The 16674-nt window shown below is 47.5% G+C and overlaps 1 protein-coding gene across 4 annotated transcripts in view; it reads left to right on the forward strand.

Annotated features, from left to right (window-relative positions):
- Positions 1–16674, forward strand: part of LOC105181586 (neurotrimin) — a 203625-nt gene that overhangs the window by 67611 nt on the left and 119340 nt on the right. For all 4 annotated transcript variants that reach the window (XM_025298073.1, XM_011138455.2, XM_011138454.2 and 1 more), the window contains one exon: positions 2450–2559. In XM_025298073.1, coding sequence (XP_025153858.1) covers positions 2450–2559 — 110 coding nt within the window. The remainder of the gene's footprint in view (positions 1–2449; positions 2560–16674) is intronic.

Genomic DNA, 16674 nt, shown 5'->3' on the forward strand with positions numbered 1-16674 from the left:
GATAAGCCTCCTCAAGATTTCTAGCTAAAATTCGCTCTAATTGGACCACCGAGAGCCGAGATATTACTGCAAAAACGATAACTTGAAAAAAAAAGGAGAATATATTTCAGCTATATATATCGTATATTTATACGAGTATTTGTTAATAAACAAAATTTTTCCACTCTTCATATGTTGTATAAATATACTTAAAATTTTCATTCTTGCACATTTATTCACTTCGTCACAAAATATTACCAAAAACAAGCACGATTTTTCATCAGCAATCTGACCCTCCAGTCCCCTTAACGAAACTCTGAAGAAATCTCCAAGATACAGGTCTGTCTCCCTCCAACTTGATGCATTCGAGATGGGCGTGTTTCAACTTAGGGAGAGACGTTTCAACGCAACACACTTTGTGAAACTTTACAAAGCTGCATAACGCCATGCAGCGCTCGTGACAAAAGAATGAAAAGCGAGCAGGCTCTGCGACGTTCTCACTCCCGAAGAAGTAATCAAACTGTGTGACAATCGAATCAGCCTTACGCCGAGAGAATCATCGGAATCGTACATGCAGATGAACATCGCAGTCGTTGCATACGCAGTGTGACACACTATTTGTGCGCGAGGTAACCCATTATTGCCACGTCAGATTTTAATCAAATCTCGGCCCAAAGTTGGAAGCGCGACAGCCGCGCATAATGTCGCTGCCGTTGTGTGACGAAATCTTGGACCAAAGTCGTTTGACGAGCGCAAAATAGTTCCGGGATCTGTTAGACATTGTCGGGACGTCGGAAGACGGCCGGCGAACTCAATCGGCGAAGTCCGATACAAAAGTTGGACGACGGGATTTTTCGAAATCGTACGATGAGTTTCGACGAGTGCGCCGCTTCGCGCCGCGCCGCGCCGCGCCGCGCCGCGCTTCCCTACTTCGATGGAGGGGAGCGGGGAACGGATCGATGTAAGGGCGGTGCACGCGTGGCTGCGTGGATGCGCTTTGAGTTATAGAAGCTCACCAGTCGGCGTGACAGCTTAGTTATTGAATACAAAATGCAATTTTTCAAGTTCCTACGATATCTCGCGCAGAAGCAATCGTCCTGGCCGAGCCACCCGCGCCGCCGCCTCGCTCGGGAGTGCGGCGTGTGCGGTGATCGAATCTACGAGAGGATTTTCGAGATGCTTATGGAGATCGAGCTCTCTCCCATCTGTTCCAGTTACTCGCGACCGCGTCGCGTAATGTTATTTCGTGCGTGAGGCCCGCATTTGCACAAAAGTGCGCCGAGCGCGCGTAAGGCACGAGAGGTTCGCACGGGAGGTTCGTAATGCTCGCGTGTCACGGAGACGAATTTATACGCGGTATCGCTTCGTCGCTGTCTAGGAAATGCATCTCTCACTATCAAATTAGATGCGCGCCAACTTGCTCGCTACTCCGGATATTTCGTCCCGCGACCCGTGGATGTATCGTACAAATATTTTATTATTCCAACAATCGCTGCTATGCACTCTCTCTCTCTCTCTCTCTCGGTCGGTGCAATCGTCGTCGAAGAATACGGCGGGCTTTTCGAGTAAATTCTCCAGTACGTGGCTTCGTTTGTAACGAATGAAAAAAGGAACGAGACCCTTTCCTCGTTTGAATTGTTCTGTCAAGTACACACGTGCCTGTACTTATGGCGCGATTTGGCAACCTCGTTACGGATCACTACTTCTATTCACGTTCGTATGCAAGGTATACTACTAGGCCGTACAATAAAATATCCCGAGGAAATTCCACGTATTCCTCTGATCCTCGTGTGTTCCCTCCCTTCTCTCATGCCACTAATAAGTAGACCGCTGAACCGTGGACGCTATTTTATCATACGACCGATCCAGCAGTCTCGTTTCGCTTGACAGATTTCGCACATTCTCCATCGCGACGTGATGAGAAAGGCTGCATCATACTTCGAAATTAATTGTTTCTAGCAAGTAACGTCCTCCGGCAATGCGGATCATTTTTTGCGTGCAAAAATAGCAGCGCAGTGGAATCACTCGGTAGAAAGTACAATTCTATGATATTATGATTCTGCCCGCGCGTTTAAGAGCCATTTTTCTCCAAAGTGTGTCTCATGAGGAATATGGAGATTTTGCGAAATCCGCGAAATGTACTACGGACGGTAAAAGCTTCATCTCTGCTAAATTTTGCTTCGTCAGTCCGCGGAACGTATGACGCAAATATGTACTGTCGGTGGCATCTCCTTCGAGCAGTCAATGACAAAATGTCATTTGTTGTAAAAAGCTGAGAGATGTTCTCTAAGTGCTTGAACGGGAGCTTCAGAGCCGTTTTTCTCAAAAGCGATGCCACATATGAAAGACATATTCATGCCGAAATTCCAATTTTATATCTTCACGACGGGGATTCAAGGGGGTCGCAGCACGCTCGTGCCTGAATAATAACATACACTTTTCTCCAGCGATTATATTCTTGTTTTTCCAGTTACCACCATCCCTGATCCTGAGTTCGTGGACGAAATAGGAAATATTACAGTACCAGCAGGACGAAATGTCAAATTGGCGTGCAGCGTAAAGGACCTCGGATCGTTTAAGGTACGTGCGTGACAACTCGCTACTCGTTGTCGTTATTAAGGTTGATTTACTCCTACATAAAAATATCGTCACTTTGACCGATATAATTTCGACAGCGTCATAAAGTGAAGCTTGCTCATCGAGTAAAGTACTAAGAGAAAGGAATAAATCAATAATGTGTCTCTACAGTATATAGTTTATATAATATATATATATATATATATATAGTTTATATAATATATATATATATATACATATATACAGCAGTTTATATTATGTACAGTGCTGTGAGATTAAAGATTTAATCAGCTTTATTAAAACGAGCGAGCAGCAAAGTCTTTAAAATATAAACGTTATGCGATTCGAGCTTCTCCCCGTTGGTCCCTTTCCGTTTGGTTGATCGAGCGCCTAAAAAAGGGCTCCCACCATCTCTCTTTTCTCGAAACGAAATATTAAAACATTAATATCTCGTCGGATCCACTTTTAATGAAGATTTTAAAAATCGACCATCGTATCGACTACCACAGCTCGGCGTTTCGCAATTTTCCAAACTCAAATTTTGCCGTGAAACTGTGTCAGCAGAAGATTATGAGTACGTGATATCGTTATAGTCGGATCCGTGAGATACTTTGATAAATGCCATTCATCAATAAAGGACCTCATTAAATTCGAAGCGTGGGATGCAAGAGAAAAATCGAGAGCGAGGAGGAATACATATCTTCAAGGATCTTGAATAATTTTCTCATCTGGCGCACTCATCTCACTCAGCTGCTATCGTACACAGAATAAATTAATGACGCTGTAGATACATACTGCGCATTACACTTTATATATTCCCCCGCAGCGAGCAGCGTAAATCGGATGGACTGCTAATGGTTAGCAATGGTGAAAACGCGACTAACGGCTACCCGCGCGATGTCGAAACTGCAACAACATCATAAAAAATCTCGAATTTCCGCGCCAAATTTATCATTTCAAACACACAATTCTGAACATACGTATTACATGTATAATACATGTGTGTATACCTGCGGGGATCGCTGCGTTTTTCTTTAGACGACTACGCATTAAAGCTATAACGCTTTGTCAGTATCGTCGTGAACTACAAAAAAATCATGGATGCATCTTAAGTACTTCATCGCTTTTGACGCGACAAAAGCGAATTTCGTATTCGTCGCAACTTTCGGCGACTCTCAGACGATCCTATTTTCTCGGAAGAAAAAAGAACGGAGAAAGAATCCCCCGAAGAAATGAAGAGGATAAAAGACGTGGAAGTATTAAAAAAAGACCAGGAAAACCGAGTCATCGTAATATCGCTCGTGCTTGTGAACGAAGCGAAAACATGTGTGCTACACAACGCCACCGCGGCCAAGACGAGCGATGGAAGTCGAAAGTTCGACGACGACGGCTACCTGAAATTTTACATCCGGAAGGGGAAGTAAGATTGAATTGGCACTTTTTGGCTCGGCGCCAGCTCGTCTCCTCGCGCGCTCGCGCTATACGTCGCGCCACTTGAATAATCGTCATCTCGTTTACCGAGACTCAAATTGAAGAATTCGGTCGTTCTACCGGCGAGGTACACTTCGTGTTTTTTTAAACCGCGTCTGAAATTTTCACCAAGCTCGCTGCGATCATCGACGTAAAATTTTTACATCCCTCCCTCTCTCTCTCTCTCTCTCTCTCTCTCTCTCTCTGCTTGCTTCACCTATCGCCCTACGGAAATATAAAAATATTTCATTTCCCGGAAATCGCCAATGTTTCCGGCCAATTTCGACGCATAAAGAATATCAAAATTCGCGCGTCAATGTTACGTCTTCGACTTTCTGATATGTCAAATTATCAATAGTAATGGCAGCAATAATAGTGGTGGTCGCGGCAGCGGCGATAAATTCGCTGTTCTTTTGCGGGATGCAATAAACCTCTGGCCCATTCACAATTCTCTCAACTATGACTATAACTCTCTTTCCTCTCCTTATACAATACATTTCTCTCTTCCATGCTCCTTCCTACGACTTTAGCCGTCGCACCACGCGCGCGCTATTGTTTTTTTCATCCTTCCTCTTTCCTGTCCTTTTAGCCTATCCCGTTTTACACGGCGCAGCCGATATACAAAAGTCCGCATGCCGAGCGCGCACACTTCAACGTTAAATGTTGAATCCGAATGTGATTCTCCAATTGAAACAACGTGGCACGCGATGTACATACACACGAGAGACGGACAAAGTCAGGCGGCCACTTTTACGGGGCAAATGTGCGAGCGGAGTCCAAAGCGTCTGTTTTAAGGACGCGTTTCGATTTTAAATTTGCCGAAGATCGGAATTAGAAGTCGGGATCGAGTCGAGCGGGAGAGAGCCGCGTCTCTCGCAAGGAGAGACCTACATTCGCGGGGAAACACAGGCCGGAGATCGAATCGGACAATACTTTGCCGGGCGCTGGCGCTGTCGAGTGATTTTATATCGCGGTCTGAGTACGCGCAACGACTCACCTCTCGCTACTACCCCTCCTTACGAGCCTCATACTGCCCCTTAGTGCCCTTTACTGTCCCACGGAAAGGCCACCGGGGATCGCAACCGCTAAACACGCACTTAAACCGCCCCCTCGTGCCTTCTCACGGAGAGATCAACGTTATTACCCTACGATCGTTCCATTCGCCACTTCTCCGTGCAACAGAAAGTAATCGTTGAGTCGCCATCAGGAGCTGCGCGCCCGTCTTCGGCGATGCGGCGACGCTCGCTTTCCGATTAATCGCGCAACGATCACGCGATCGACCGGCCCGCGGATGTCGCGACTGGTGTAAAGAGGATAATAACCGAGGCCGGATGCGGGAGGAGGAGGGGGGGGAAAGGGGGGTACAGCGCACAAAGGCGGAGAGAGAAAGAGAAGAATTTCATTTCACGTTAATTTCGCCAATTTTTGGAGACGCGAATAAAAAAAATCCCAGTTTCGATCTAAATACCCACCACGAGTATAAATGACAAAGATATTTTTTTATCCCCGAACTCAGCGGGGCGAGACAGACACTGCGAGCTGCGCGATATACTTTATATCTCTTTGAACTTCGTTTGACGTAATTTTGCATTCATCGCCAAAGAATCCGAATTATTTCGCAATCTCTCTAAAATTGCGCTTGACGTCGTTAACGGGTACATTTACGCGCGAAAAAATTTTTATCGCGTTTAACGTATTTCTACATTCTTCTGGTCTCCTGGATCGCCGCCCCGCCGGGGTGGGCCACTCCCGCACCCTCTCCCTCTTCCTCCCCCCCCTCTCTCTCTCTCTCTCTCCGCGCATTATCGAAGAAAAATCCGCAGTATTTAATCCTCATCGATGCCGCAACGAGATTTTTATAGCTTCCTTTTATTCGCCCAACGGCGCTGTAAGGATCTATCCTCCATCCTCGCGAATCAAGATATACCGGCCAAGAAAAATACCGCTAAGTCGAGATATTAAAATTCCAATCCTGTTTTTTTTTTCCCCACCCTCCTTCCTTCCTACCTTCTTTTCTTTCGTTCGTTCTTTCGCTCGCCACGTGGATCGATATAAGCTGCGATACAGCTGCAGCCGCCAATGAATTTATTTTGGTGGCCGCTCTCGGGGAGAGGAGAGTTTCACCGCTCAACGCCGACGACAATTACTCGACTGTACATCATAAACTTAACTCGATGGTCATTCATTCCCGTCGTGCCGTTGAATTATGATCGGACGGTCGCCGAACGTTACACAGATTCACACCTCTTTCCTATTGACTTTCCGACTCCTGCCTAAACTGTTCCTCACGCCCGCTTGTGTTAGTTTCTTCGACGCGCGCGCGCGTGTAACGCTCAACTTTTCGTTTTTAGAGCCCCGTCTCGTTCGTATCGCCACACACACAATCGGGAAAGCTTGAGTCGCGTTTCTGGCACGAACATATTTCGAGCGTAATTAGCTCGAAAAAAGCGCCGCGTTTCGCGAGCCAATGCCTGTGCAAATTTAAATCTCACCAACCTTGCGCGCTAGACCGGGCGCAGCAAATGTACGCCGGCCATAATCAAACCGTGATTAATTTAGAACTATTAAAAAAAACATCAGACAACAGTTCGCTGCGGATTATTGAATCGCAGCATTCGTCGGGTGGTCATATATGTTCAAATATGATTGAGTCTCAGCATATTTTACGTGATTATGATTGTCGACCGCGCGTGACAACAATAATGTCGCCAGCCGGCTAATAGTCATGTCCTGATTGCGCAGATTACAGAGACACAGACTTTGACGTATTTTCGGGGAACAAAGAAAAACAGCGGGCCTGTGCAAATTACGTATGCGTATCGCAGTACGGTTGTATCGATTATTCGCCTCCGCGGGAACGTAATTTCAATTTAACTTTCATTTTGCGTATTTACTCACCGGGCGAGTGAAAAAGAAAACTAATGGCGCTTGTCGCGCCGGCCGCGACGCGCGCGACAAGCGCCATCGGTTTTCCTTTTCTTACGCCCGATAAAAAACGGAGAGAGATTCGATGAAACGGAGATTCGTGTGTCTTAATATTATAACTGTGTGCGTGTGCGCGGGGTGTTTTTCTCGCGTGTATTTTTCATCCGGTATTCCAGCGGCGGTTTGCCCGGAAATTCGGCTAAGCGTGCGTGTGGCCGTGCGCGCGCGTACATGACCGCCGGTTTTTACGCTTCAATACAGACGAATCGCGAGAGACCGCGTGCGCGCGCGTTGTTCGCGACCGCGGCGAAAAAAAGGAAACGATGATTCGATGCGCAGCCGACGAAAATGTAAATTCGACCGTAGCCGGTGGTACGCATCCGGCCGGAAATAAATTCCTTCTCGGTGTTATTGTTCTTTGGTCGCGCTCGTCCGATGTACACCCGGTTGTATCTTAACGGAAAATTTCTCGATTTGCCGATATTATTCCGGGGTGCAGGTCGCAGCTTCTGAGCTCCGGTAAAACGTAAGGATATTGGCTTTGGCGATCGGTGTGCCGCGGAAATCGGACGAGGAAGAGATGCCTGATAAGAAAATGTATTTCGATTCCCACCCGGGATAGGCGCCATTTTTTCCTCTCCGTCGTCGGGGATTTGGTACGTATAAACGGGGATGGTCGCGTACGCCTTCGAATGTGCGCTCATTACGCGTTATAAATGTGTAGTAAGAACAAAGCTATTCAATGCCGAGCGAAGAACATGAAGACAAATATTTTCCTTTCATTTTTCATCTTTAGATTTCTCATCTTTGATTTTTAGACTGCACCAACGGAGACGGAGACGGAGACAGAGACAGAGACAGAGAGAGAGAGAGAGAGAGAGAAAGAGAGAAAGAGGGGGGGGGGGGAATGTTCGATCACGAATGAAACAATTTCCCGGTGAAATATCAACGATACAGAAATCCCGGCTCAAATTATGAGAATTCAGTCGAAATTGTCAAGATCTCTGGTTAACCGAATGAGAATTCTAGTATTTTCAGTCGGAATTTCTGAATCATTCATATTTCAGCAGGAATTAGCGAACGACAATTGGTTCAATCAACCAATTCCCCTCACATTTCTCTCCGTACATTTCTCAATAGCAATGGTACACGTTGTGCTCAATCAAGTTAACCAGCCGTCAGCCAGCACGTTCACTGATTTCGCGCTTGTGAAATTACTCGTCTTTTGAGCCGAGTCCGATCCGACAAACTTTTGCCACAGCCTCCCCCGATCGGCGGGAATTTTTATTGAAATTTCTTTCTCAAACGAGAAGGGAACTGTACTCTTGTTAGCCCAACAGGGCTTGACAATCCGGGCCGGTGAGTTTTCAGCCGAACGATCGGTATATACACGCTCTAAATATTGTTGATTTGTCTCCATTTTATACCGCAGCCGCGCAACACGAGGGTTCTCTCCCTCCCCCTTACTTCTCCTTCTCCTCTTCTTGACTCCGCGTCTCTCGCCCTCGTTACAAGAGTCATCGCCATGCTACAGACGAGAGTATGCCTGTATTAAGCTCTCCTCAGATTATTCTCCAATTAATTAGCCCGAACGATTCTTCAATTGATCCTCGGCGTGCAACCCGCCACCATCGACGAGCTCCAAGAGGTTCGTTATCCTCGATTCGCTCTCACCCTTAGACAGGAATGGGTAATGAACTGGAAGGTGGTTCGTACCGGCTTGTATTATTAAGATGTTAGATTGTGTTATGCTTGACCGCGCTTTCGGGGATAACGAGGATAATGGAATTAAGCGCGTCGACGACATGTATCGCGCGCCCGCGCGCTCCTCCCCATCGCGGCGACATTTCCGATTTCGAGTTTTTCCGACGCGCTTTCAGACTCATTCACCTCTAATTATTGCATCCGAATCGAGCTGCCTGTCGTTCGCTAATTCCAAGCCAGACCAGTGAATTTCTCATCAATTGTCTCGTTTATTACATTCCATGCCTCGCACTCCTAATACTCCGATACGTCCGCCTGATATTTCGCATTTGCGCTCTCGTTCGTTATTCTTCCTTTTTCTTTTTTTAATCAAACGACAACATTGACAGTCCCAGGAGAGAGAGAGAGAGAGAGAGAGAGAGAGAGAGAGAGAGAGAGAGAGAGAGAGAGAGAGAGAGAGAGAGAGAGAGAGAGAGGGGGGGGAATCGTGCCGAAATGTGCGGAGCTTTCGCCGCTCTTAAACGGCCAATGTCCCGTACGGGAAAGATCTGCTGCCGCTTTTTTCGTTTTCCCTTGTTTTATTTTTTTTTCGGCAAAATAATCATCGATTTCTCCCCGCTTAGCTATCAGCTCAGCCGGCCCTCCTCCCCGCCCTCCCGCTCGCTCGGTGGGCTTTTTCCCCATCGTCGAAAAATCTGACACCGACCGATCTCGCGCGTTTTTATCCCCACAAATCACGCGGGAGCGGTGCGGCACGCGATTCGTCGATAAGCTCGAACTGTCTGCTCGCAGAACATCTATCGTTATATCGATCGCGTCCGTTCACCCTCTCGCACAGTGCTCGAGAGCTGTCGTCAGGACACACGGCAGGGTTTGCGGATATATGTGGATATACAGTGTGCGCGCAGAGTCTACTTCGGAACGCCGACAGCAAAACCGCAAACACGCGGCTTGGCGCGACCAAACCTCAAACCAAAGCCAACACTATTGCCGCGGGTGTAAGTAGAGCTTATGTAGTTTTGATGAGCGACCAGCCGAGGGAACTCTGCAGAAAAAAGGGAGGCGGGATTCATTCGTCATCCGCGAAATCGCCCCGGCCGCTTCCGGATAGCGGAAGCGATTAACGCGACTCGCGACTCGCGCCGATCGTCTCTCGCTCATCTTGTGAGCCGATAATACCAAAATTAAATCTGCAAGAAGGGAGAGAAAGGAAAGGAAAGGAAAGGAAAGGAAAGAGAGAGAGAGAGAAAGAGAGAGAGGCGGCTGGTGTTCGTCGATGGCACAACAGTCGGGATTTGTAAAATCCGATTTATGATAAAAATTTTATTTCGCAGCGTCAGTCCCTCTTTCGTGCGTATAAAAGTTTAAAAATTCAAATATGACTGGCACGTCCTAAATAAAATGGGGCAGTCAGCGGTCTCGGATTGAAAACATCGATATACGGAAATGTCGTTCAAATATTGGCAACTTATAGTTATCGCTGGGATGTGTACCGCGCGCGGCTGTGTCGGTATAGACGACGAGAGAGGGAGAGGCAGAGAGAGAGAGAGAGAGAGAGAGAGAGAGGCAGGGAGGGGCCATGATAAAGAAAATAAAAGGTCAAAAAGTTTGTCCTTCGCGAATAAAATTCTTTTTTCGTCGGAGATGCAAATTCTGCGCGATCATTGAGGGACACCTTCGTCACCTGACTTTGTAGAGAGTCGCACACAATCGTCCGCGCCCGCTCTCGCAAATCCGTTCCAGCTTGGCGTACTCGCGTATATTTACATTTAGAGGAGAGAAATGTCTAAATGCTGGATAAAAAGTCAGTATTACTGCGGAAATAGGAAATGCAATTCAGCCCGGGATCAAAAACGCAAAGGAAATACAGTCGCGGTCGGCGGTAAAGGGAAAAATTAAGTATTTGCATCTGCGAGACGAAACCTTCGCCTCTGCGGCGCGCGCTCTCTCGCCCTCTCTCCCCCCCTCACTCTCTCTCTCTCTCTCTCTCTCTCTCTCTCTCCCTCTCTCTCTCTCATTTCCGCTTTAACACGTAAATTGCTGGCTTCCGACTTGATGCGGGTACTAGCTTATGTATTCGTGCTGTCCGCGTTTTTCACCTTGCGCGTTATAACGCCGCGCGCATTATGCTCCCGCGTTATTTGTAACGCGCGTGCATCTTTTCCGAGCACGATATCGGCCTCGCCGTCGGCTGGCTTCGATCGATTTTCGACCAAACGCGCCGATCGCGATCGATCCACCCCCGCGTGAATCCCGAAATTGCGATTGCAGCGGGCTAGGGTCGCGCAAAGACGGTCCGGACGTAACGTTTCCCTCCGAGGTATTAATTTTACAGACGCGCAGTTGCCTCGCGTGTAAATCAAAGAAAGAAAAAAACGAAAAGCGAATTCAGGAACGCGCGAGTTTGCCCCCGTCTTCCGCTGCGCCAATTTCCTTCCTGCCTGCTTCTCAGCGCCAAGCTGCGATTGTTTCCTCTCCAACGGCATGCATCTTCCGCCCCCGTTCCATCCTTATTTCCCTTTTTAACTAAATCCTTCCGTTCATTTAGAAGCGGAAGCCAATGAGAAATTTACGGTGGCGGAGTGCTTCTTCGTGATTCATCTCCGGCGGAGCTATTAATAACGCGAAATCGACACGTCAGACGCGCGATGGGAGGAAAAAAAGATCGAGGTTGCCACTGAAAAACGAGGAGAGAGAACATTTTTTCTCCGACAATTCTTGCGCAAAGCGCGCGGGCGCGCGGGTGCCGCCGCCATACCCGACGCGGCGTCCAACGAGGCCTCGTGCGAGCTCTTCCGGAAATAGCTAGAAATAATAAAAAAAAAAAAAAAGAGCGTTCAGAAGCCGACGACGCGACGGTAGCACGTACGCGGTGCCAAAGTGCCGAAGAGTGTTTCGCTGTGCTTCAACTAATCGATGCGTTAATCTCCCGACCTTTTATCCCCCCGTTCCGACTCTCCCCCTCCCTCTCTTCCCCGGCCCTGCATTTCCCTGTCCCCTCCTTCCTATTTGCGGAGAACCGACAGCCGCCTAGCTATCAACGATGATACACGAGCAATGTAACAGATGATATCGACGCCCGCAATAATGAGCGATAATAAAATCAGCTGGTACCTGCATCGGGTCGGGATAAAAAAATATCGCAGCGTGAAATCGACAAATTTTCCTCCTTGCCAGCGATTTAAATAAACGTGGGTGGAATGAAAGTCGCGAAAAGGATCGGGAGTCGCATCGAGTGTCGCGTCGTGAGGCTTGTTGCAAATATCGCGGATATTACGCGCTCCTTGCCGTAATAAAAAGGCACGTGGCGAAAAAGTGGCCTTTGCGGACAGCGGTGGTTTTAATTTCGCGTAATAAAGTAATGAAACGCCGGCGGCGCGCGCGATCGTGTCTCTTTCTCTCCCCGCTCGCGAGTCAGTAATTTCGAAGTGGGTATGTACGGCGCTTTTACGGCGCTTTTACCCCGTGCTTAGGAAAGTGCGTCTGTCAAAATTGCGCGCGCGCAGCTGTAAAAGTGTCGACGTAACACCCTTGTCGTCGTAACAATAACAGTCATGGCAAACCGACGATAAGCTTACACCATTACACGGCCGGTATAAAATTTACACTCGCGTAGTGATTTAAATGTCGTCCGCCGGCGAATATATGCCGCGATGAGAGTTTCGAACCAGATGCGCTACAAATTTTACGAGGTTCAGCGGTCTACGCCGCGAAACTTGCGTACACCTCTCTTTCCTAACCCCCCCCTCTCTCTCTCTCTCTCTCTCTCTCGAAAATAATGACAGCAAATGAGAGGGAAAGGGCGGAAGCGACACAGCGGAAAATAATTCGAAAACGGTAATTACCGATCTAATCGAATTTCGCTCGTCGAACGCGTGAAAGTATTCGAGTGCAGAGGGAAAAACGCGCTCGCTACGCGGGACTTTCCTCTTCTTTCATACAAATAGCAACACAAACACCCCCTCCCCCTCGAGCGTCTATCGAGCGGTGTAGTGGCGAATATTCGGGGAAATAAGGCGATCCTCTCTGACTTAGACGAATGAGAAGCGGAAGAGGCGCGCGCGCGCGAACGACTCGGCCGGGGAAAATAAGATAACGCATACCGCAATAATGATCCAACGGTGCTCTCATTTGCACTAAAAAAAATTGGCGTCGCTCCCGCGAAAAATCGCCGCTCCGCCATCAGTCATGGAGGAGTTTCGTCACCCTTCTGCGCCGTAGCCTTTTCCGTGAATTTCTCACCGACGCTACCGTGATTCTCCGGGTGCGTGTTCCGGAAGAGATGGCACTCATTTTCCCGACCGTTGATTCCGGATGGTCTCACGAAACCTCCCTTCTTACCCCGCTCAGGCCCCTCGGCCCCCGGCCCCCCATCGTCGTCGTCGTCGTCGTTGTCGTCGCCGCCGCCGCCGCCGCCGCCACCCTCGGCCGCTCTAAGGACACGTATAGACAAGGACACGACGCGGCCTGGCTGCATCACTCCCTCGATCAGCCGAAATTGCTACCGACGTAGTCGTGAAATTTTAGTGCCGCGAATCTCCGAATTGTTCTCCGTTCCCGCTCCACCCTTTCTCGCCCCGCCGACCTCCCCCCGCAGTCCAGGCGTCTTTACGTCGTCGGCAGCAGCCCGCCCGAAAAATATCTCTGTAACATTGCGTGCAATCTGCCGGCCGTTTCGTCATTCCTTCTTCTCAGCTTCGGTCGCATGCGTTTAATTCCTCCGGCTCGAACGTGGCCGCCGCGAGGAGACGAGACGGAAATCCTCCTCGCGTCGATGACACGGGCGCGCGCGGATGTTAAGTCTGGCTGTTGCTCGCAGTCGCGTTAATATACATCGGGATGTTTAGCATGAAAAATGACGAGACACCGCGGGCCATTAATCAAATAAAATCGCCGATTGAATTGCGCGACCCCTCGTCGCCGATAATTGCAAAAATATTTAGTAATACGATTGCCGGAGTGTATAAATCGATGCTGGCACGATCTGAATTTCAAATCGGACGTAATTCCCGATATCGACGCTACTTTAAATATCGCGTAACTGAAGACTGAAATAAAAGATAGCAGATAAGTAACGGACTACAATCGCAATATCATTATCCTCTCGTTTTGCTCGGATTACAATCGTTAGCCGTTCCCGGCGCGACGACTTTAGCGATGAAATTTTTGCGTTCTCTTCCGATCGATCTGCCGACTGATAAGAGTTTGCTCGCCGACTGAGCGATTCTAATTTCCCTCTCTCTCTCTCTCTCTCTCTCATTTAACGACGTCAAGTAACAAATGAATGAATAAATAATATTTCGAGTATAAGAAAAATCACGAGTGGGGGAGGGGGGGGGGAGGGAAGACGACACAATGTAACACGAGAAGTCATATCGTCATTTTGATTATTCTGCGATCGAGCGTGTGTCTGCGACGTAGTCGTGACTTATCGCGAATGTTTTCGCGAGATTTGCCTGCAGCGAGATTATTGGCAGGGCGAGGGAGACTTGTGTTCTTTCTTACGGCGTAATAATTTCCCGAAAGCTCCTTTCGCGTCTGTTTGCGTTCATCTACAACCCAAGTTCTCGGCCCTCTTCCGCAGCGGAATCTACCGACTACCCCCGCCGCCTACTCCCGTCTCTACCGACCTACCTATTTATTTTGTACAAAAGCAATAGGGCCCGTTTGCATGGCTCTATCGATCGCCGCTCGCGAGGACTCGCGATAATTGAATTGTGAATCCAATCAAGCAGAATGGCTCGCCGAGATTACGAAAGACCGACGGGGAGGAGATCGTGATACGAGTCGCAGCCGCGTGGATATGCCAAGAAAATTACACTCACCGCCGTGCTGCACGCAACACCGCCGGTGCATCGCCTACTTTCGCGAGACAATATTGATAAATGGGTCATTATGCCGCGGACGGTCTCGTTTTCGCGATTAACGCGCGCTGTGCCAATTGCGTAGGTAGGAGACCAAAATCTTGATACGAATGGAATGGCAAGCGGAATTGTCTTTCTCTTTCTCTCTCTCTCTCTCTCTCTCTCTCTCTCTCTCTCTCTCTCTCTCTCTCTCTCTCTCTCTCTCTCTCTCTCTCTCTCTCTCTCCCTCTCGTAATGAAAATACAACGGCATAGAATTTTTCAAGTTTCGAGGTTCCTACTTTGGGAAAATCGATGGAGCCGTGGTAATTTATTTTCATAATGAATTGACGAGAACTGTGTCAAACGCGCGTGAAAAATAAATAACTACATTATCTGGCAGACTGTCAAATAAGCGAGGATGTAGCCAGTTCTGAGCGTTCTCCACGAAATAACTTTATCATTTGTCATTACAAGTCGGTTGCGCGCGAATACGTTTGTGTGCCGTTATTTATCTACAGCTCTGCCGATTACTTTCTCGCCGACTATTAAAAATAAGATGCGAATATATCAATACATGATATCCGCCCGGCATCGTCCGGTGGATATGCTGTTGTGCTAAAAAATATTAACTTCCTTTAGCGTCGTTATTTTAGTATCCACAAACAGGTATATCTAGCATTTTGTATTCCACAATGGTAGCGTAGCGTACACAAAAGATAAATAAACACGCGTAATAATAAATATTATATACACACTACTGCCATTAGTTTCAATACACGTCACATATTTTTATTCTCTTTTTTATAGCCGCGCTTTTTCTCCTCGCCTTTATTTTTAAAGGGGTTTTTCAAGATTCTTCTTAAATTCCCATCTAAAATGGAATATTGTAGATTTGTTTTCGTTAAAACTGCCTCTCTCATTTTTGCAGCGTGCCTAGATTTCGCCCGCTCGCGTGAAAAGTTTTTAGATGAATTCCAAATAATGTGGTTAATATAGAATAAGTGTAAATATTGCTCGAAACATACAACGCGTTCAAGAGATAAAAGGGACAAACAACATTCTCATATAAAAATAACTCTGCTCGCTCTGTTATACTTTGCGTCTCCTTTATCAGTTGATGCTGTTATGCACGTATGCGTGTGTTTGCGTGTCAGTTTGAAGGAATAATAAAAAAGTCTAAAAACATTATCTGTAATTATACAATGTAATTGTAGAAAATCCCGCGTGCGCACACGCGCAGTCGAGAAATAGCTTTCTAATCTCGGAACGAGCTTGAGTCTGAGAGAAAAGATACGAGTCTTGTTCACCTTCGCGTTCAATAACGTTCAACTTTTCGAGAGGGAATGTATCATATCGTTTTTCTCTCCGGTAGCACGAGTCATGTCTCATACAAGTTGTAATGTCATTTAACGTGTACACGCGAGACCGAAGACGTTTTACGGCTTGAATATCGGCCGCAATAGTTCCGCCTCGTGAAATCGATCGCCTCGTTGTTCGTACGGGCAAAGAAAAGGGAGAGATGGAGGAGGTAGAGCGGAGCGCGTTGAAGGCAAATCAGGGGCTTCGTAGATGATCACTATAGATGGGATGAAATATTAAGCACAGCATGGGCGGCACAGCGCCGAGGAGAGAGCAGCGGCTGCGTGGCCGGCTGAGGCTGTAGAAGTTTTATTAAAAATCTGCGTTGAAGGATGATGGATATCTTCGGAGGAGCGGTGAGAGGCCTCGGCCTTATGTTCGGACGGCCGGTAAGAAGTCGGAAGAAAAAACGGATAAAGTAGACGAAGAAAGCTGTTAAGGACGGAAACAGATGAAACTGTACGGATCGTATGGTTGATGAAGCAGAAGATGAGAAGAGATGAAAGAGTGAAAATAAGAGGGATGAGTGCGAGTTCTCTCTCGAGGCGAGGTGAAAGAAGAGATCGATTTTTATTCGGTCCAAATCATTGTAAGAAAACAGCAGAGTAATAGAATCGGTAGATTTTCATTTTTAAATTCAATATTTCCGGACTCTCTCTCTCTCTCTCTCTCTCTCTCTCTCTCTCTCTCTCTCTCGCGCGCGCGCGCGCGACAAATGTAATGCGGATTTCATTTAGGAATGACGTTATTATGTTACGGCCATGAAGATAATATCGAAATGATATGCAGATGAGCATGAAGAGTAGGTAAAGCCA

Source organism: Harpegnathos saltator, unplaced genomic scaffold, assembly GCF_003227715.2.
Source record: "Harpegnathos saltator strain DR-91 unplaced genomic scaffold, Hsal_v8.6 scaffold203, whole genome shotgun sequence".
NCBI lineage: Eukaryota > Metazoa > Arthropoda > Insecta > Hymenoptera > Formicidae > Harpegnathos > Harpegnathos saltator.